At 61.5% G+C, this 20,050-nt stretch overlaps 1 protein-coding gene across 3 annotated transcripts in view; it reads left to right on the top strand.

Moving 5' to 3' along the window:
• OSBP2 (oxysterol binding protein 2) overlaps positions 1-19,832 on the top strand; it is a gene marked incomplete at its 5' end in the record, with an annotated part of 59,122 nt that extends 39,290 nt beyond the window's left edge. For 2 of the 3 annotated variants that reach the window (XM_081113825.1, XM_081113826.1), the window contains 12 exons: positions 5,497-5,756; positions 12,517-12,712; positions 13,133-13,250; positions 13,709-13,760; positions 13,956-14,102; positions 14,922-15,167; positions 15,621-15,741; positions 15,934-16,037; positions 16,108-16,203; positions 16,282-16,466; positions 18,468-18,694; positions 18,794-19,832. In XM_081113825.1, coding sequence (XP_080969951.1) covers positions 5,497-5,756; positions 12,517-12,712; positions 13,133-13,250; positions 13,709-13,760; positions 13,956-14,102; positions 14,922-15,167; positions 15,621-15,741; positions 15,934-16,037; positions 16,108-16,203; positions 16,282-16,466; positions 18,468-18,694; positions 18,794-18,936 — 1,895 coding nt within the window. In that variant the 3' untranslated portion in view covers positions 18,937-19,832. Of the gene's footprint in view, positions 1-5,496; positions 5,757-12,516; positions 12,713-13,132; positions 13,251-13,708; positions 13,761-13,955; positions 14,103-14,921; positions 15,168-15,620; positions 15,742-15,933; positions 16,038-16,107; positions 16,204-16,281; positions 16,467-18,467 lie in introns of all 3 variants that reach the window. The other variant, XM_081113824.1, reaches the window with a different exon arrangement.
• Between the last annotated feature and the right edge of the window lie 218 nt (positions 19,833-20,050).

Below are 20,050 nucleotides of genomic sequence, written 5' to 3' on the forward strand. Positions count from 1 at the left end.
CCTCCAGGCCGCCCTCCCTCTTGTGGGTGCGATTCCCGTGGGGACGCCACGGCACATGGGTGCACAGGAGCGGGCAGTCACTGAGCACCGGCCACTCGCTCTCGGACCCACGGGAGTTACTTGTCACCCGTGGACTTGCCTTGAAGTCTCTTTCTGTCTCTTCTCAGCATTCGGCGGATTACAGTCCGGGATCAAACTCCGGTGGCTTAACAGCCTCCTGAAATCGAAACAGAAATCCCCAAACCCGCGGCCATTGACTGTCTGAGGTGCTAACGTGCAGATGGGAAATGGCTGTTTTTTGCCAAGAGTGCAGCCCCAGGTTCTCCCTCGAAACCGACACCTGCTGTGTGTCCTCAGAGGCCCTGCGGCGGGTGTGTCTCTGCAGAGCTGGGCTGCACTCCCTGCTCAGCACTCAGTGGTCAGGGTGGCATGAAAGCCCACCCCACGCGGGGTCTGGGAGCCCGTTAGGTGCGGCCACCCGGGGACTGAGACCACCCGCGGGAACTGCTAGGCCAGGACTGAGGCCCGTCCCCTCCCCGATCTGATCTGCGAGGTCAGGCTCAGCAGCGGGAGGGGAGCAGTGCTGCCCCATTCATGGTGCTGCTGGCCTGAGGGAGCGTCACGGGTCGAGGTGAGTCCTGCTGGGGACAAAAGTGCCCATCAGCCTCTGCTGGACAGTCAGGTCTCAGGCCCTGGTGCAGTGGGTCCTTGTGGGTCCGTCACCACCCTCCCCTCCCTGTGCCCCCTCTTCTGTGGAGCAGGCAGGCCAGGCCAGCGCCAGCGGGTCCGGGGGGGGGGGGAGAAAGGACACACAGACTCCCCCCTCCCACCCCAATCAGCCAGTGGCAGGCCTTGGCTGCTTCAGGCCTCCACCTGCCTTGCACCGCCCACCCTGCGATGCCTTCGGGTCCCCTATGGTGGCTGCTGCCTCCCCCTGCTCCCCGTCTCCCCCCAGGGCCCTGGCGCCTGTGCTGAGCTTGCTGCTGGGCCTAGAGAGATGAGCAGGCTATCCATGACCTTGGTCCCCTTTTTACATGTTTGGATGTTATTCCAGTTGGGCTCTCAGGAGCCCGAGAGAGGGAGCCTGAGGGGTCAGGGCAGCTGCTCAGTTGACTGTGAGGAGCCCAGGGCTTTCGAGGAGGGGCCATCTAAATGCCCTCCCTGCTCAGCACCCCACTGGGCTGCTGTGCTTGTCCCTCCACCCCAGAGGCCTGTGCCCGTCCTTCCCCCGCGTCCTGCTCCTCTGTCAGGCCCAGCTCAGCACGCCCTCCCCCCAGCCATGGTGTGTGAGGGAGGGGACCCTCCAGTCAGCCTGTGTTTTGACCTCAGGGAGGTTGTGGGCAGGTGAGGGAGAAACCAGCAAGAGACCGTGCAAATGGGGTGGCCACAGGGCCTCTGACCCGCCACCGTGTCGCCATCCTGTCCCTGTCCCTAACCAGTCTGTGTGGCCTTTTGGGTTCTGGGTTTCAAAAAGCTGCCCCCTGACAGGACTTGCCATCCAGAAACTTGATCTATTTTCCTCCAAAGATGTAAAAGAGCTCCACTTATAAAAATAGCTCACCTGGCTCCGCTGAGCTGGCTGTTTCCACGGCAACCCACTCCTCCCCAGGAGCCCCCCATGAAAGAAGGTCCCAGCCCTGGCTCAGGTGCCCACTGGGCTCTTCGGCCAGAGCGGCTCTTAAAAGGTTCAAGGGGAGCCCCGAGTGGGGAGCAGGGGTGGGGGCACAGTGGCTTCCTCTGGCTCCAAGTCGTTTGTGGTTTGAAGTAAATTCAAGACTGACTATGCGCAGCAGTGAGCTGTGCTGATGAAGGGACAGGGATACGGGCAGGCTGATGCCAGGAAGTCCCGGCTCTGCACTGTCATGTGTGGGGAGCTTAATGTCCTTTTCCAGAGGAGGCACTCATATCCGCAGCCGGTGTGGCTCAGTGGATAGAGTATCAGCCCAGGGACGGAAGGGTCCGGGTTTGATTCTGGTCGAGGGCACATGCCTGGGTTGCAGGTTCGATCCCAGCCCTGGTTGGGGTGCGTGCAGGAGGCAACCAATCGATGTGTCTCTCTCATCCACATTTCTGTTTCTCCCACTCCCTTCCCCTCTAAAAATCAATGGAAAAATGTCCTCAGGTGGGAACTAACCATATACACATAAGTATGTGCCTGTCCATCCCCAGTGTAGGGACTACGCCTAACCAAAGCCGCATCCCAGAACCACCTCCTCTGACCGGTCAGCAGGCATATGTGCCAGCTTGGAGGGGGGACAGAGGGGCTGTGTGCAGCCAGGAGTCTCAGTGATTGACTAGAGAGCTTCTGGGGACCAGCTCCCAGGCCAGCCAATCAACGTACGATCAAAGACAGAACACAGCTCGGTGCTCAGCTCAGCCACGCTCGGCGCCGTCACTCAACAGTGGCCCCATGTCCTTGTTCCTGGGCCTGGGCTGTTCCATGGCAAAGGGACCTGAAGGGGTGACCGAGGGTCTTAGAGGGGAGACTATCCAGGTGGGCCCTGTAGTCACAAGGGTCCTTAGAAGAGGGAGGCAGGCAGGCCAGAGGGAGACACTGAAGATGCTCCTCTGCTAGCTTTTAGGAGGGAGGAAGGGGCCACAAGCCAAGGAATGCAGGCACCCCACAACCCGGGGCAGCCTGGCGGCCCCTCCTGAGAGCTGCTGTGCGCTAAGTCCTGGCCTTGGAGGGAGAGGGCTCCTTTGTGCCCGGCAGTGGCTTTGTCTGAACCCCGATTGCCGCTGCTATTCTGGTGTTAACACAGTTGCAACATTTCTGTAGGATTTCACCTCTGGCAATAGCTCAGTGTCTGCTGTGTTGCAGTTTGGACTGTTCTTTGTTCCTCGCAGATGTTCATTGTGGCTGAATTTTATTCCCAGTGGGAAGTGGGGACAGAGAGTGTATTTGGGTGATAAAAGCTCTAGAATCCCCAAGGCCATAAGCTTGAGAACTGCAGGCCTTAGCAGCTTTATACACACAAGCGTGTTCCTTGCTTTGCACTGAGTCTGCCGCCGAGGGAGTCCCCGTCAGAGGGGACAGCGGGCAGGGGAGCTGAGGAGCTACTGCACGGCCCTTGCTGGGCACCTGCCGTTCACCCTCAGAAAGCGGAAGCCAATTCAGTGCCGTCAGTTCTTCTCTCCGCTTTGAGGAAGGTCACACGAAGCAGTTCTGTTTGCATCTCTGAGTTTCGTCTATTTTGCCCGTGTGGGTTTGCTCCTTGCCAAGGACCCTTGACCCCTGAGACTTGGGGACTCAGCATGGCCAGAGTTCACCATTTTGGAGGCAGCGTCCCCTTCATGGTTCAGCTCTGCTTCCTCCCCGGCGTGGGGTGTTCACGCTGCCGGGTCAGTACTTGTCTGAACAGCCTGAGACACTGGGAGCCTGGGAGGCTGGGCCACATGTCAGCTCCTGAGTGACACCCATCCTCTCCTTGAGGACTGGCGGGTGGAGGGACAGTGTGGGAGTGAGGCCTTGGAGCTGGTGGGTGCTGCCATCAACATGTCCGGGCTGGGTTTAGGAATCCTGTTCTCCCCAGTCCCTGGCCACCCTGGCCCCAGCCCTGCCAGGCCTCTGACCTCTCTGTCCCTGCCATCTGCCCACCATCCACCTGCCACCACACACTCCCTTTTACCAGGGACGAAGGCCCAGGCTCCTCGGCTATGTCAAAGGCCCTCACCATCTGCACTCTCCAACTAGCTCCTCTGTGCTCCCCCTACTTCTCACGTCCTTCTCCAGATCCCGCCATCCTGTGTGTGACCGGCTCCTCCGTGCATGCCATGCCGCAGCAAACTGACGGGCCTGACAGATCTCCTGGGATGTGCCCAAGATCGGTCATTCACTCACCCACCCACTCACTCCGTCCTTGCCCCACTTCCCCTACCCTCTCTTGCCTCCCTCGTTCTCCTACTCCCACTGTCTGTCCGGAGAGCCTCACTCCCCATCCCCAGAGAACAGGCTGTGCTGTCTGTAATTGCTGACCGGGTGTCTTCCCATCCCAAACCCCAGTGACTTGGGAGCAGAACAAGCACATCCCATGTCCCTGGCGGCTGGACTTGAACTTGGACCCTGAGAGCGGCTTACTAGGGCATGCTGCTTAGTAACAAGTGAAGTAGATACGTGGTTCCCTCCCTCGCCCTGACTGGTTGCTAGACGTACTGAACCTGGAAGGGTGACAGGAAGGTGGCACTGTAGCTAAGAGCCCGAAGTCTGAATTCTAGATGCTCCAGAACTCCCTCACCTCGTGACCCTGGGCATGCCAGCGACCCTCTCTGCCCCAGCCCCACCTCACTAGGCCGTCGTGGGCACTAACAGGCAGTGCCCTGCCCAGGGCCTGGCACCAGCAAGGCAAGATGCACGCTGGCTGTGGAGCCTTTCTAAGGCGACCCAGGCCGAGGCGAGGCCTTCGGTGCAGACTGACCTGCAGATCCCGCTCTGCCCCCTGGTTGCAGGGCCCACCCTGGCGGCCTGTCCTCTGGGAACCTGCACTTCTCCCTGGCCAAACGGAAGTGATAGTCAAGGTCTGCCCACCACCAACCCCTGCGAGGCGCCGCGTTCACATGAACAAAGCCAGTGGCCCAGGGCCTGGCCCAGCACCTGTGGTCTCCGACACTGGGTCATGCAGGGCTGTAGGTGGGCTGGCGGGGGGCGGCGGGGGGGGGCTCCTGCCCCCAGCTCAAGGCTCCTTATGGCCGCCAGGGACAGGCTGTGCAATGCATGCTGCCCGCCACCCCTGCTCAATTGGGCCCCACGTCACTGGCTGGCTTGGCACTGCCACCTGCTCGGGGCAGGCTCAGAGCAGTGACTCAACCGTGGCCACCCACAGACATCCTGCCCCCTGTGGGAAGAGGTCTATTCTTTCACAGTTTGCACCTTTTTAAAAAGGGCTGTATCTTGGGCTACAGATTTCCTTCATCTAAAAAGGTTTCTTGCTGAGGATTTCCGAAACGAGGCATTTCAGAAACTCCTGAGCAGTTGCAGGCTCTGGCACCCACAGGCCCTCAGCCTCCTGGTTGGCCCGTGCTCCGCATTAAAGCAGCAGCAGGGCCCGGACCCCCTGCCCCTGGGCCCCCTGGAGGCCCCCACAGCTCTGTGACCGCTTGGCTGGCAGTGGGCCAGGACCTCGGGCACCCCAGCCTCCCAGGAAAGGGCACTTGAGGGCACTGGGCAGCTGTGAGAGGAGGGGGTGGGGAGGTCAGCGTTCACCTGGCAGGCGAGGCCCTGGCACCTGGTGTGGAGGAAGTGGCTCTGGAGGCAGCGGGCTAGCTGGGCGGCCCGGGGTGTGACTGCACTTCTTTGAGCCTCAGTGACCTCTTCGGTCCCCCTTTACATCCCTTCCCACTATCTGAGAGGCCTGTGCCCACCCAGGAAGGCTGGGGGACCCCTCACCCTGGCGGGGGGCAGGAACTGGCACCGTCGAGGGCACTCTCCTCCCTCAAGCCCGGCAGGCCCCTCATACTGTCAGGATCAGTGATCACCATGGCAACTGTTTCTCTCTGCAGATGACTCTGGGGACGACGACGAGGACGAGACTGCCTCCCCAGCTGACAAGACTGAGCTCCAGAGCACCATCAAGAACCTCTCCCTGAAGCTCGATGACCTCAGCACGTGCCATGACCTCCTCGCCAAGCACGGCGCCGCGCTGCAGCGCTCCCTGAACGAGCTGGACGGCCTGCGCATCCCCTACGACAGCAGCGAGAAGCTGAAGGCGGTGAACGAGCGGGCCACCCTCTTCCGCATCACATCCAATGCTATGATCAACGTGAGTGTCCCCCGCTCCCCGCTGCCCTGGCCCGGGGCTCCCCCAAGGGGAAGTGTGGGTGGCTGGGGTGCTTGACAGACCAGGTGGCTTCAGGTCGTTTCCCAGAGCTGGCGCCCTCCACTCTGGACCCTGTGCGTCACCTCGTCCTCCCAGAGGTCGCTGGGCGAGGACACCCTTTTTAACGGTTGGTAAGACCGGGGTTGGGTCAGAGAGGGGAAGCCACACAGAGGTGGTGGCCCAGGCCCAGGGAACAGGGTCCAGGTGGCCATCGGGCCGACCAGAGACAGTGGGCAGTCCTGGTGCCTAGTGAGCCCCAGGCGGGTCCAGCCTCCAAAGCCAGGAGGGAGAGCGGAGCAGGGCCGGAGTCGGGGCCAGGCTCTTTGCCCGACACCAGGAAACCCAAGGGTGGGGGAAGATGGAGGCTGGAGTCCACCTGGGATCTTGGCCTGAGGTGGACTGGGCTGTGGGGCTAGCGGACCCCCCCCCCCCCCCTTGCCACACAGGCTCGGGACTGGAGCGGCCGGGTACCCGGGCCTGGGGCTGAGGGACACCCTTTCCCAGAAACAGCCACAGGGCCTGGCGCTCAGCAGGTGTGAGGATGTCCACGTGCTCAGGGTGTGGCTGGGCCGCAGCTCTGGGGCTGCCTGTGTGTCGGCCCCATCGTCAGTCTGCGCTTGCGTTTTCCTCTGACCTCCCCTCTCAGCTCACTGGGCTCCTTACTGCCCGACTCTAGGGGCCCAGGCCCCGCATGCCCTGAACATGGATTAAGCATTTAACGATGCAGCAGTGTTCCTGTCTCCCCACCCACCCCAGGAGCACTGCTCCCCCCTCCCCCTCCCACCCCCCCCAATCCACTGAGGCGGAAGCCACTTTGTCTGAGTGAGCAGTTTTGGTTTTTCCCCGATAATGAGCCTCTCAGCTGGTGTGAGGCTCGCCTGTGTGTGAAGCCATGAAAGCAGCCTGCCATCTGAGTGCAGAGTGAGTTGTCCGGTAGGAAGCACAGCCCCTGGGGGTGGTGATGACGCCCCTTTTCAGTTCTGGCACCAGGAGTCAGAGGAGTGGCAGGGAGCTGTGCTCAGGCTGGGCTCTGCCCACCTGCTGGCGTGAACCTGACGCAGGGCCTCTCCCATCCAGCTCCATGGGGATCGAGGTGCAGGCACCGAGGTGAGGTGCTGGCCTGACAGGCCATGCTGGTATCCGCTCCGACTGAGGCTGGGTTATGCACGTAGGAAAGGAGAGACTGCTGCCAGCCGGAGACCACAGGGACACACATCCTCCAAAGGGCCCCGGGCAAGCAGCAGCAGCACCACCCCACACACACACACACACACACACACACACACACACACACACACACGTCCCCACCTGACCACTGCTGACCATCACCCCGTCTGGTCCCACATCCCATGGGTTTTCTACTGAAGCATCTTGGCAGGTCCTCCCTGCAAGGCCAGGGCAGTCCCCTGGCAATCCCTGGGGCCTGCAGCTGCCATGCCTGGCACCGTGCCCACACACGGGAGCCTCAGTGAATGAGCGCGCTGTGAAGGATCGTAGGAGCAGTGAATGAACCGCTTAGCGTCTGCAAATTCCCTCGCGGGTGATTTTGTGAGTCTGATCAAAGGCGGCCCAGCAGTTCCCCGGCTGGATTACTGTTTGGGTAACTGCGAGTTAGCCTGTCATTTAGGAGGCAGTGCCCAGCACTGGACGGGACTGGTCTTAGACTGAGCCTGAACCGCCGCTGGCCGGGGTGTGGGGACCGGGAGCTGGGATGTGCTGATGTGGTAGCAATGGATCAGTCATGTGGTTTAGGTGAACGATGGAATGGATACATTACCATCACGTGCTTTGGGTATTCATTCTTTTTAAAGTGAAAAAAGTAAATTCAAGTTTTACTCTTTTTCCTATAACTTTATCTTTGTGGTGGAGCAGGGCCCTGGTTTGAAGGACAGGCCTCTGGGACGGTGGTGGTGGGACGGCAGCAGCCCGCCCGCTTTCTTCCCATCAGCCACATGAAGTCGGTGTCCTTAAGCTTCCTCCTCCTCCTCATTTGTACTATTTAGGTGCCACCCTGAGGCCCAGAGCAGTCATGTTGCCCAAGGCTCACAGGCCCAGCTGTTGCATGAGCACTTGGGGTCACAGGCCTTGGTCCCTGGGTCACCCCCCAGAGTCTGTGCTCAAAGCCCGGGGCTCCATCACCTGTCACCAGGCCTGGCACACGGGTTCCTGGTTGGCCTGGGCTCCCCATGGCTTGCCCTTGAGATCTGGCCTTGCGGGTCCTGCCCTGGGCAGAACCCACAGTGCTGCACGGTCACCCTGGGAGCAAGCCTGCCCGGGGTGGTCTGTCCCCCACCCCCTGCCAGGTGCCCCTCCGGGCCTGTGGAAGCAGGTTCTGCCTGTAGGCCCGGGGGCCAAGCATGGCCAGAGAAGTGCTGCTTCTGTGACTTTCGCTTCCACTTCCCTGCCGCCTGCGCCCTCGGGGCCTCCCTGAGCGCCCAGCACATCCCCTCCTCTCAGCCCTCCCAGTCGGAAGGCACCAGGCTGCGCGGCAGGTGGCGGCGGCGGTGTCTCCCGCAGTGCTGGGCCCCGGGGTGGGCTGAGCGAGGCAGACTGCTCCTGACCCAGATCCACACCTGGTCTGGGAGAGGCGCCTCAGAGCTGGTGACTCTTGCAGAGCCTGGACTCGGCCCCTCCAACGACACGACCCCGTGACCCTTAGGATCCGTGAGTTCAGGTGAGCCCAGCTCACCCCGACCAGCCCTTGGCGACAGGGCAGCATGCGGCTGCTGGTGGACACGGAGGCACGGAGGCCCTCCATGACCCCTCCATGGCCAGCCGGGCCCTGTAACCATGGAGATGATGGGGTGTGTCGGAGGTTAAAAGACCTTAGGAGGAAAGAGCAGGCTGGTGGGGTGGAACAAGAGGTCATGGAAGCAGACTGGCAGGAGGAGGGGGGAGGGAGGGGGGACCTGGAGGGAGGGGGGAGGAGAGCCTGAAGCAGGCAGGCTGGGGTGACTTGGAGGGGAGCCTGGAAGCAGGAACCCGGTCAGGAGACCTCGCGTGTGGCCCGAGAGTACTTTGCCTTTCACTTTCAGTGAAGCTCGTGCAGCCACTGCCTGGAAGCCGGGCCACTGTGAGGCAGAGGCAGGTATGGGAGCCCCACTGGGAGGGCCCTGCTGTTACCTAAGGGTGAGTGGCAGCTGGGCCTGGGGAAGGAGCTGGGGAAGCTGCGGCTGCTGCTGGGTGTTGAGGGAAGGGCCAGCGGAGTGGCTGTGGGGGTGAGAACAGGCCCAGGAAGGCCTGTAGGTGGGGGTCGAGGCTGCTGGGAGAATAGGGGAGACCTCCTCGTGACCCCGCCCCAGCCCTCACGTGCTGGTCGGTCTCACGGGTTTGGGCAGGATGCAGGAGGGCCCTTCCCAGGAACAGGTTTTGTGCAGCCAGCTGGTGAGCAAAGCCGGTCTGTGGGCGAGCCCGTCAGGAGACCAAAGATGGTCGAGGTACCAGTGGGGGCAGGAAGCAGCAGGGGTTCTGGCTAATGGGGAGGTTGCCACCAGGCCCACCTGCAGGGCCCGATGCAGCGGACACTTCCCGAGGAAGGCCCGTGCGGTCACATTTTGGTGTGTGCAGTAGAGCTAGCTGGACGGGACGGTGCAGATCCTGACAGCAGGGACTTAGGAAAGTCTGGGCAGGAGTGGCTCCCAGCACGGCCAGAGCCAAGTGCAGAGGCTGGGGAGCGGGGGGGGGGGGGGGGGGGGGGAGCAGGTGCAGAGGCAATTCAGGGCCAAGGCCCTAGGTCAGAGGCATCAGAGGAATAAAGACCCAGGTCAGCAGGAGCCATTGGCTGCTAGATACACTGAGGCTTCTGAGCCCCATTTGGAGGCCATGGGGGGCTCCTTGCGCCCACCCAAGCGGAGCCCCGCCTCGTTCTTCCGGGGCCCGTGGGAAGGCTCCTGTCCAGCTGACACTGTTCTGCTGCCGGAGAACCTGCTCATTTGGGTCCTGGGGAGAGGAATAAAAATAGATTCTAGAACTGTCTAAACTCAGTTGGCAAACTGGTGGCCAGATGGTGCTGGATCCTGTGTGCAAGGAGTAGCTCTTCTGAAGGTGGGAAGGGCTATTTTAAAGTCTGGATCCCAGTGAAAGTTGCCGCCTGGTGCCTTATGGAGTCACATCGAGGCGAGGCTGTGACTGCCCTCGGTGGGAAGGGCTGGCTGGCCCCTGCGGGTGCCAGGCAGCCTGTGCTGAGTGCCAGGTGAGGAGTGGGCACAGGCCGATGGCCAGCCCGGCCCTGGGAGCTGCTCGGCCTCGAGGGCCCAGGAGGGTGGATATACAGGATGGCGGCTGGGCTGGTCCTGACCCAGAGGGACCCCATCTGAGTCCGGCACTCCCATCCCTGCTTCAGGGCCCAAGCTGGCCCTGCTTCTGGGAGTGTGGCACCCTCCAGGCCCTGCTCGCCTGCCGGCATTTGGGGAGTGGCCAGGTCGCCGTCAGGATTAGGATTAGGAACACAAGAGCGATGAGTTTGTCCTCCTCCCTCCTGGACGAAGGCCTCCGGCTCAGGAGCTCTCGTGGCAGCAGCTTCCCTGGGAGCTCACACAGCTCGGCCAACAGTTTCCTGTCGGTGGGCAGCTCTCAGCCTCTCACCAGGCCAGGCTCTGGGACGGGGAGTCCCGGCTGAGCAGGGCCCGCCCATGTGGGGACCCCCTTTCTGTCCCGGGCCTGTTGGTTCTCACCCCCGCTCTCCCGGAGGTAGAAGCCCACAGCTCTTCATCCCAAGGACCTCTGTAGCCTCGGGGGTGGGAGGAAGGCCATCGCCCTGATGGGGACGCCATAGGAGTCCTGGGTTTCAGCCTGTTTGTCCCACGAGGACTCCAAGGCCCAGGAGGTCACAGTCCTGCCCAGGGTGGGCAGTGAGGCCATGCCTGCGAGGGGCCCGGATGCTGGGCTCCTTATCCTGCCTGCTCCCTGCCCCGTGCATGGTTCAGCAGCAACTGTCGTGTGGGCAGGGGCCTCCAGGTGCCCCACTCTGAGAGGGTGGCAGTGTCTCAGGGGAAATGTGACTGTGGGTTCGGAGCCTGGACCAGCCAGGCCTTCCCTGGATCCCCCCCACCAGCAGCCCCCCTGCTGGGCCCCAGGCTAATCCAGCTTAGTGGGCAAACAGTAGTGCACAGCCCAGCTCAGCATTCCCCGGGCGGGCGCAGGGGCCAGGCCAGTGCCTGCCTTTGTGCTGTGTGGCCAGCATGGGGCTGGGAGAAGGGTGGCGGTGCCAGAGGAAGCCCTGGGCGTTGGGGACCGACACCAGGTAGGTGCACTGGGGCTCTCCACAGCCCCCAGGTGACTGGGGCAGCTCATCTACTGCAGGTACCCCCCCGCCCCCTCCCTGCCCCCTCCCAGTGGCAGTGGTGAAGGCCCTGGTCCAACTATGTGAGCCCTTAGATCAGCGGTTCTCAACCTCTGGGTCACGACCCCTTTGGCGGTCGAACGACCCTTTCACAGAGGTCGCCTAAGACCATCCTGCATATCAGAGATTTACATTATAATTCATCACAGTAGCAACATGACAGTAATGAAGTAGCCACGAAAATAATTTTATGGTTGGGTCACAACATGAGGAACTGTATTTAAATGATCTTGTATCCAGCCCAGCCACATGCGGCCTGTCCCAGGGGTCACACTCCTGTCCCCTTGCTGCTCACCAGCCTGTCCTGCAGTGGCCGCGAGGCGGAGGTCACGCATGTCCCCAGCAGCAGGGACAGGTGCTGGGAGGCAGGCAGGGCGAGTCCTGGTGCTTCGACAGGGTTCTTCCCCGACACCCTTGCTTGTGGCCCGCCTGGGACCCGCCGTGTGACCTGAGCCGGGGTTCACTGCCTGTGGAGTGGGGAGGGGGTCCCTGTAAGCGCCTGGAACATTTCTGCCCGCCCCCCCAGCACCGCCTCCCCACCTGCTGGTGCGGACCCAGCAAAGAGGTGCCTTCGCGTTGGGGTGGTCACTGGTGTGCAGTCAGGGCCCCACCTGCAGGCTGCAGTGGGGAGGAAGGGATGGGAACTGGGGGCGGCCTCTGTAGGGCCCAGGGGATAAAGGCCTGGCTCCACAGGGGGCAGTGAGCCAGGCCTGGAGCCAGGCCTCCCTGAGCTCACCCAGGCCGGCCTCGAGGGTCCCACACTGCAGGGGCGCCCGTGAGTGCCGCTCCACAGGAGCAGGGGCGCCCTATGGATCAAAACAGCCCCCGACTTGGGACGGGCGCAGGCGCTCCCCTCCCGGGAGCCGGGTAAGCATCAGGAGCCGGCTTTCCTTCCGAGGTCTCCCACACCCGCCTGCGCCAGGACACCTGTCAGGATAAACCCCGGCCCTTCTGGAGAAGCGGGTTATGGTGGCTTAGGTGTGGCCCATGGGCCCCGCACCTTGACCTTGAGGGAGGGTGGGAGGCCCCTGGACCTGAAGTGGCCCAGGGTCTTGCAGAGGAGCTGCTGGGAACGGAGCCTCTGGTTCCTGATGTGTGAATGGGGCTGGCCCCTCCATGCTGGGTGAGCGGAGACTGGGAGCTGTGAGCACAGGGTCTGTCAGACTCTGTCGTCTCAGAGAGGACGCCGCTGGGAGGGGACGCCGCCAGAGCAGTTCCTAGCCAGCTCTGAGAAACCAGGTCCCCGCGGCAGCCCAGGAGGCAGCAGAGATGTTTGTGACCCCCAGGGGTGCAAGGGGCGGAGACAGGACCCGTCCTCCTCACTGGGCGACAGGCTCTGTGCTCACACACTCTGCCTCCCAGGCCTGCAGGGACTTTGTGGCACTAGCGGAGGCGCACAGCCGGAAATGGCAGCGGGCGCTGCAGTATGAGCAGGAGCAGCGCATCCACCTGGAGGAGACCATCGAGCAGCTGGCCAAGCAGCACAACAGCCTCGAGCGGGCCTTCCGCAACAGCCTGCCCGGCCGGTCCTCCGACTCCAACAAGAACTTCGACCCGGGTGAGCGCTGGGCCGGGCCGGGCCACTCCAGCCGCAGCCTCCTCCCGGGCCCAGGCCAGCCCGCATCTGGCCAGTCTCCCCGCGTCTAGGTTCCACTTCTCAAAAGACAAGTTCAGTGACCCCACTGTCCCCTCGGTGCCAGGGCTGGCAGGCGGCTGCCTGAGGCTGGGAGTCACGGTGCCCTGGGAAGGGCAGCTAGGCCACCCCCAGACCGAGCAGCATGTAGGACGGGGGCGGGGGCTCTGGAAGGAAGGAGGCTTGTGACAGGAAAGCACATTCGGAGAGCGGATGAGGGCCGGGGGGCAGGGGGGCACAGGATCAGAGTATGGGGTGCGGGTCCTGTAGGCTCTGGACCCCTCAGGTGGGTGCGACGAGGCTCTGTGAAGCCGCAAATGACGCAGCAGCTCTGCGTGTCCCTAGAAAGCCTCTTGACTTCCAAGGAAGAGGACAGTGAGGAAGATGAGGATACGGAGTATTTCGACGCCATGGAAGACTCCACCGCCTTCATCACTGTGATCGCCGAGGCCAAGGAGGACAGGTGGGCTCTCGGGCTGCTGCTCTAAGTCTCGTGCCAGACGGCGTTTCTGCTTGGACTGGGTCTGTTGTTCCTTAAGTCAAAAAAGGCCCCAATCGAGTTTGTATCAGGGTTTCATTTTCAATGGACAGAGAACAGGGCACTCACTGGCATCCCTGCGGCTCCTCCAGAGGTGCCCCCGGCCTCACCTGGTCCTGGGTCGGCCAGGCCTCAGGAGGCTGTGCAGGCACCTCGGGAGGGTTTCTGAGCATCTGCTGCCACGGGCCTCAGAGAGTGGGGGCCCCTCCAACCTGCCCCGGTCTCACAGCCCCACTGACCATCCTGAACCGAGAGACGCCCCATTGCAAGGAAGCCCGGGGCGCTGCCCCTCCGATCTCACGGGAGGGCCTGCTAGAAGGCGGCCAGGCCCTGGGGAGGCCTCGCATTTGTCAATAACCTGCCTCCCACTGTGTTTCCTGCAGAAAAACTGAGGGTGGGACCACAGGCCCTGTGGACTGGACCCCGGCAGACAATGTGAGTGACGGGGAGACCCTGAGGGGGGCTGAGGGGAGGCCACCTGGAGCTCGGGGTCCTGGGGCAGGCCCAGTGGCCTGCTGCCTTCGTCCCACCAGCAGCTGGTCCTCAGACTCCCTGGGTCAGGGGGGAGGACGAGCCCTGGAGGGCCATGTGCTCTGGCCTCTGCCGATGCACACACTGCTTCTCTGGCAGGTACAGGACGGCGCTTCACTCACGCCCAAGGGCCCCCCCAAAGTCAAGAGGCGTGTCCGCATCCCCGACAAGCCCAACTACAGCCTTAATCTCTGGAGCATCATGAAGAACTGCATCGGCCGGGAGCTCTCCAAGATCCCCATGCCGGTAGGGCTCAGGCAGGGGGCCTCACTGGGTCCCCTGGGAGTCGCCTTCTCTGCCACCTGAGGCGCGAGCACACACTGTTGAATCGTGTCATTGCCGCGATCCCCCAAGAGCAGAGGTCTCAGGCTCTGAGGGAGGGGCTCTGCGGTGATCAGAGACTCAGGGACCCCCATGTCGCTGCACCTGACGGGGCCTTATGATGTCCTGGCTGTCCTGACCCGTCCGTGGGACTGGCAGGCTTGGGCTGTGTCTGTAGACAGGTAGGCCCTCCCCCAGCGAGGTCACACAGCAGGCTCAGGGCACGGGCGGGCACCCTCTGGCTGCCAGGCCACAAGGGCATCTCCAGAGGAGGAGCTTGGAGGCTCTAGGCCAGACTTGGTTCTACTGTGACCCCAGACAAGTCCCTTCACCTCCAGCCTCTGCGTCCACAGCTGCAAAGGGGGGAGATGAACGGCACCCACTTCTGAGTGGTCACAGCCCAGCACCACAGCCGGCAGGTGCTCTCAACAGAAAACCTGCATCATAGCTCAAAGCGCAGAATATGAGCAAGACCAGCCCCACTTTGTCCACCATCCACTCATCCCCGTGGCTCAGTGTTGAAAAAGGCAGCAGCCCTGGCGCTGACATCCTGGGGTGGGAGAGGGACAGCAGGTCAGGGTGGTCAGGGCTGTGGGGGAAACGAAGGTGGAGGGGCAGGGAGAGGAACCTCCCGGAAGGTGCTGTCTGAGCAGCAATGTCCCTGCACATCTGAGAAAAGCCAGGGTGCTACGCTGGGAGCAGCTGGCTCAGCTGGACCCCAGCCGGACCCCCGCCCTCCCACAGGTCAACTTCAACGAGCCCCTGTCCATGCTCCAGCGGCTGACGGAGGACCTGGAGTACCACCACCTGCTGGACAAGGCGGTGCACTGCAGCAGCTCGGTGGAGCAGATGTGCCTGGTGGCCGCCTTCTCCGTGTCCTCCTACTCCACCACCGTGCACCGCATCGCCAAGCCTTTCAACCCCATGCTCGGGGAGACCTTCGAGCTGGACCGCCTCGAGGACATGGGCCTGCGCTCACTCTGCGAGCAGGTGAGGCCTGGGGTCAGAGGCGACGAAGGGGACCCAGCCTCTGGTCCTGGCAAGCCCATGCCCATGCCCATGCCCAAGGAGCTGTCAGGCAGCTGGGTCTCCTGCCTCTGGGCAGGGAGTGGGGAGGTTAACTGGAAAGTGGGCGCCGAAGCCCTCGGTGGAGAGGAACGAACACCTTCCCTTATCAGCGCTCAGCACAGCCCGTCGCAGGCACCCTGACATCCTGAGGCGCAGGCTCTGCCATCACCCCCACTTCACAGCCTGGGAGTCGGGTGTGGAGACGCCCGGCCCTTGTCTCACAGCCACAGGCTGCACCTGCTGCTGCGCCCTGGCTTTTCCTTGGAGCACTGTCTCTCCGGGGCCTCCAGGGGTCTGTAGCCCTCGATGCCTGCCGGCTGCCTGGGGGCAGACCTGGCCCGGGTCCCACACTCACGTGCAGCGGGTCTGTCGCAGGTGAGCCACCACCCTCCATCAGCCGCGCACCACGTGTTCTCCAAGAATGGCTGGAGCCTCTGGCAGGAGATCACCATCTCCAGCAAATTCCGGGGCAAATACCTCTCCATCATGCCGCTAGGTGAGCTGGGCCTGTGCCCATCCAGGGCAGAGACGTTCTGGATAAGGGGGAGGGTTTTCCCACACCCAGAAGCCAGCCTGGAGCCTCCAGGGCCGTGTCCCTTCCCCTCTGTGTGAATACAGCTCCCAGGACCCTGGGATGGTGGGGCCCAGCCTGGGTAGCCATGACCGCCGACCCCGTGTCTCGCTCCAGGCGCCATCCACTTAGAATTTCAGGCCAGTGGGAATCACTACGTGTGGAGGAAAAGCACCTCAACTGTGCACAACATCATCGTGGGCAAGCTCTGGATCGACCAGGTCAGGGGCGCCCTCGGGAGTGGGGGTCTGGCCTGGGGATCGGCCGCTGACCACCACCCTCTCTCACCAGACAGGGGACATTGAGATTGTGAACCACAAGACCAAGGACCGGTGCCAGCTGAAGTTCCTGCCCTACAGCTACTTCTCCAAGGAGGTGGCCCGGAAGGTAAGCAGGCCACCTCGCAGAGCCCTGAGGGTCGACCCAGAGAAGGCCTTGCCCACGCCGGTCCTGCCATGTCCACAGGTGACAGGCGTGGTGAGTGATGGCCAGGGCAAGGCCCACTACGTGCTGTCAGGCTCGTGGGATGAGCAGATGGAGTACGCCAAGATCATGCAGAGCAGCTCCAGCAGCCCCAGCATGGACGGCAAGCATAAGACCGTGTACCAGACGCTGCCGGCCAAGCTGCTGTGGAAGAAGTACCCGCTGCCGTGAGTGGGGGGACCGCAGGGACTTCTGAGGGCAGCAGGCAGGGTGAGGGGACAGCAGGGGACCCTGCCAGACAGGAAGCCAGCGGCATAGGGGTCAGAAGGTCAGTCCAGATGAGGGCAGGAAGCCAAGCTGTGTGGCTGACATCACCCAGGGTAGCAAGTCCTATGCAGAGCCTTCCAACAGCTCATGGGACAGAGTCCCGTGGTCCGAGGAATGGAAACGACACAGTGGCGCACAGACTCCAAAGACAGGAAACGTAGGGTCACTGCACTCGCGACCTCCTCAGAAGGCCTAAGGGAGCCCGTCCGCCAAGCCCAGGTCAGCAGAAACCATCAGAACCAGGCGGGGAGACAGGCCTGGGAAGAGGAGCAGGACCTGGTACTGAGCCGCCAGGTTTTAAAAAGAGATTACTGCCCGGGGAACAGCAGACTGACAGCTGCCACCTCCTGGGCAGTAAGGGAGCTCGGAGGCCGATGAGATCTCCCGGGAGCGCAGACGCGGCTGGAATTAGACACCCGCTGAGAACATCTTTACAGGGTGAAGCGGGAACAGACATTTTCCGACAAACGAAAACTTATTTTGCCACCAGGAGACCTGCACTAAAGGTTGCACCTCTGGCAGAGGGAACTGATCCCAGATGGAAGATCTCAGAGTGTGAACCTAAGTGAACAGTGAATACACACAAATAACCACATGGGGTTTAAAATGTAAACATAAAACGTAGCTGCGATGATGTAAGTGAAAGAGGGGTGAAGGGAAGAAAACTTCTTGAAGGGGAGGGTCCAGATGTGTGTGAACCTTTGACTGTGTGAAGCATGGATAATGTGATTCCTAGAGTGACCACTAAGATGGCATGTGTAATTGGAATCCCAGCAGGAAAAGAAAAGAAAGAAAAATGAGAAGCAAAGCAATGAAAGACCCCGGGTGGAAAGGGCCTTTAGAGTCGCAGAGACAGGAGGGACAGACAGACTTCTGCCCACACCGCACTATAGTGGGAGAATCAGATTGACATCAGGTTTTTCAGCAGCTGATGTTGGGTTAATATTTTCAAAGTAAAGGAGAAAAAATAGTAGGTAAATTTTCTGTTCAGCCAAGCTACCATTCAAATATGAGGGCTGTTCCTCAGGGAACAGCTCGGCAGGTTTGATGCCCCAAAACCCACAGTGAAACAGGTACTGGGCGCAGCAAGCAATCCAGGAGGTGCTGCAATACATACCCAAGACCAAGGGGGGCCATTCCACAATCCAGCACCGAGAGGGGAGACAGCGCCACGTGCTGGGGTGACAGAGAAGGATACGAAGGAATCCAGATACATGCACCACATGCACCTTCTGAGAGAAATACATCGTGGAAATGCTAACCAATAAAACCACAATGACAAGCCCTAGCCGGTTTGGCTCGATGGATAGAGTGTCGGCCTGCGGACTGAAGAGTCCCGGGTTCGATTACAGCCAAGGACACATGCCTGGGTTGCGGGCTTGATCCCCAGTGGGGGACGTGCAGGAGGCAGCCGATCAATGATTCTCTCTCATCATTGATGTTTCTATATCTCTCTCCCTCTCTCTCTCAAATCAATAAAATATATTAACAAACAAAAAAAACCCATAATGACGGTATTAATATCAGGTAAAGGAATCTTCAAATTAAAAGCATTATTAGGGATGGAAGAGTAGCTACAGGTTAAAGAGCTGATTTCCTTAAGAAGGTATAATAGTTTCAAACATTATACATGTAATGAAATAGCCTCAACAGCATACAAAGCACATGTTGTTAGTAAAGGCGGAAATGGATAAATCCGTCATCACAGTGGGAGACTGAAGAGATTTCACTGATAAATTTGAACAAGTGGACGAAATGGGGACACTCCCAGGAGCAGAACAGACGCAGCCAGCGGGGAAGAACAGCGGGGTGCTGCCAGCTCCTGGGGTGGGGGTGGGGGTGTGCGCTGGAAGGGGAGATGGGCTGGGCGCGGGGGACATGCCATGTCGCCGCCCCCGCAGGGAGAACGCCGAGAACATGTACTACTTCTCGGAGCTGGCCCTGACCCTCAACGAGCACGAGGAGGGCGTGGCGCCCACGGACAGCCGGCTGCGGCCGGACCAGCGGCTGATGGAGAAGGGGCAGTGGGACGAGGCGAACTCGGAGAAGCAGCGGCTGGAGGAGAAGCAGCGGCTGTGGCGGCGCCGGCGGGCCGAGGCCTGCTCCCGGGGCTGCAGCACGGAGGACGGTGAGGGGGCGCCCCCGGGAGGGGCGGGGGGCCGGGAGCGGGTTCCCTGCGGACCAGGGGGAGGCTGCCTGCCCACCGCCTGCTGTGCCCGCCCCGCAGAGAAGGAGACCGAGGTGCACACGCCGCTGTGGTTCGAGAGGAGGCTGGACCCGCTGACCGGGGAGACGGCCTGCATGTACAAGGGCGGCTACTGGGAGGCCAAGGAGAAGCAGGACTGGCACATGTGCCCCAACATCTTCTGAACGCCGCCCTCCTGCCCACCAGGCTCCGCCCGGCCGGGCCCACCTGTAGTGAACGCACTCCCTGTAGTACTTACGGCCCTCCCACCCCCCTTTTTCCTTTCCTTTTTTTTTTTTTTTTTTTTTAACAAAACAAGACACTTTTTGGAGCTCCCACCCGGAAGGAGGAAGTGCTGACGCGGTTCTTCCAGCCCCAGGTGCCCTGGGTCACCTGCGCCCTTTCATTAGGGACCTGGGCCCCTGGGCCCCAGCTCCCAGTCCCCACTCAGGCAGCTGCCGGGCTCTGGACCCAGCAGCCCCACCCGGAGGCGGAGGCACCGACCCTCCCAGGGAGCCGCTGTGGACTTTTTTTTAGAAAAACCACCTCCACTTCTTTCCAGCAAGACGGTTAGTAAATACTTCAGTCCCGCGCTTAGCGGACAGCTTCCACGTGTGCTTTCCTGCCACGAACGTGCTGGCAAGAGCCCCTTCTTTTTACGACATCAGGAAGCCAGACCGACCCTCGTCCAGAGCACTTTCAGCTCAACATAGCGAGACGGCCCCCCGGAGCCCAGGGCCCCCAGAGAAGGGGCTGGGAGGGGCCGCTGGGCCCAGGAGAGCACAAGTTGTCTCCAAGCAACAGCACGGGGGGCGGAGGAGGGGGGGGGACTGAGGGGCCCCCATGTGGATTTGAGCGCCTCTAGCCTTGGCCATGCAGGGGCTGCACCCCAGAGAGGCCAGGAACCTCGGGGGCAGGCCAGGCCCCAAGTCAGCAATAAGAACCAACTCTCAGCTCAGCCTGGGTGGTGCCCTGGGCACGAGACCTAGCACCTGGGGTGCCCTGTCTCAGCACCCCTGAACTTTATTGGCCTGATTTATTTATGTAATATATAAATCTATATAAATAGCTATTTTGCTTACATTGCTATGGTATCTGGAAAGGCTAAATGATGAAGACAGGGCTCCTGTCTGAGTCTGGCCCTCCTGCCGCTGTGCCTGCCCTCTCCTTGGACCCCCTTCAGTACGGGCCGCCGAGCATTCACCACAGGGTGTTTCTTCCTACTCCAACTTGTGAGATGCCTTAGGGCGCCCACTCAGGAGCCAGGGCTGCAGGCTGCCCGCGGGCGGGGGGCGGGCT

The sequence above is a fragment of the Myotis nattereri genome (genome assembly GCF_964212035.1).
Source record: "Myotis nattereri genome assembly, chromosome: 19".
In the NCBI taxonomy this organism is placed as follows: Eukaryota; Metazoa; Chordata; class Mammalia; order Chiroptera; family Vespertilionidae; genus Myotis; species Myotis nattereri.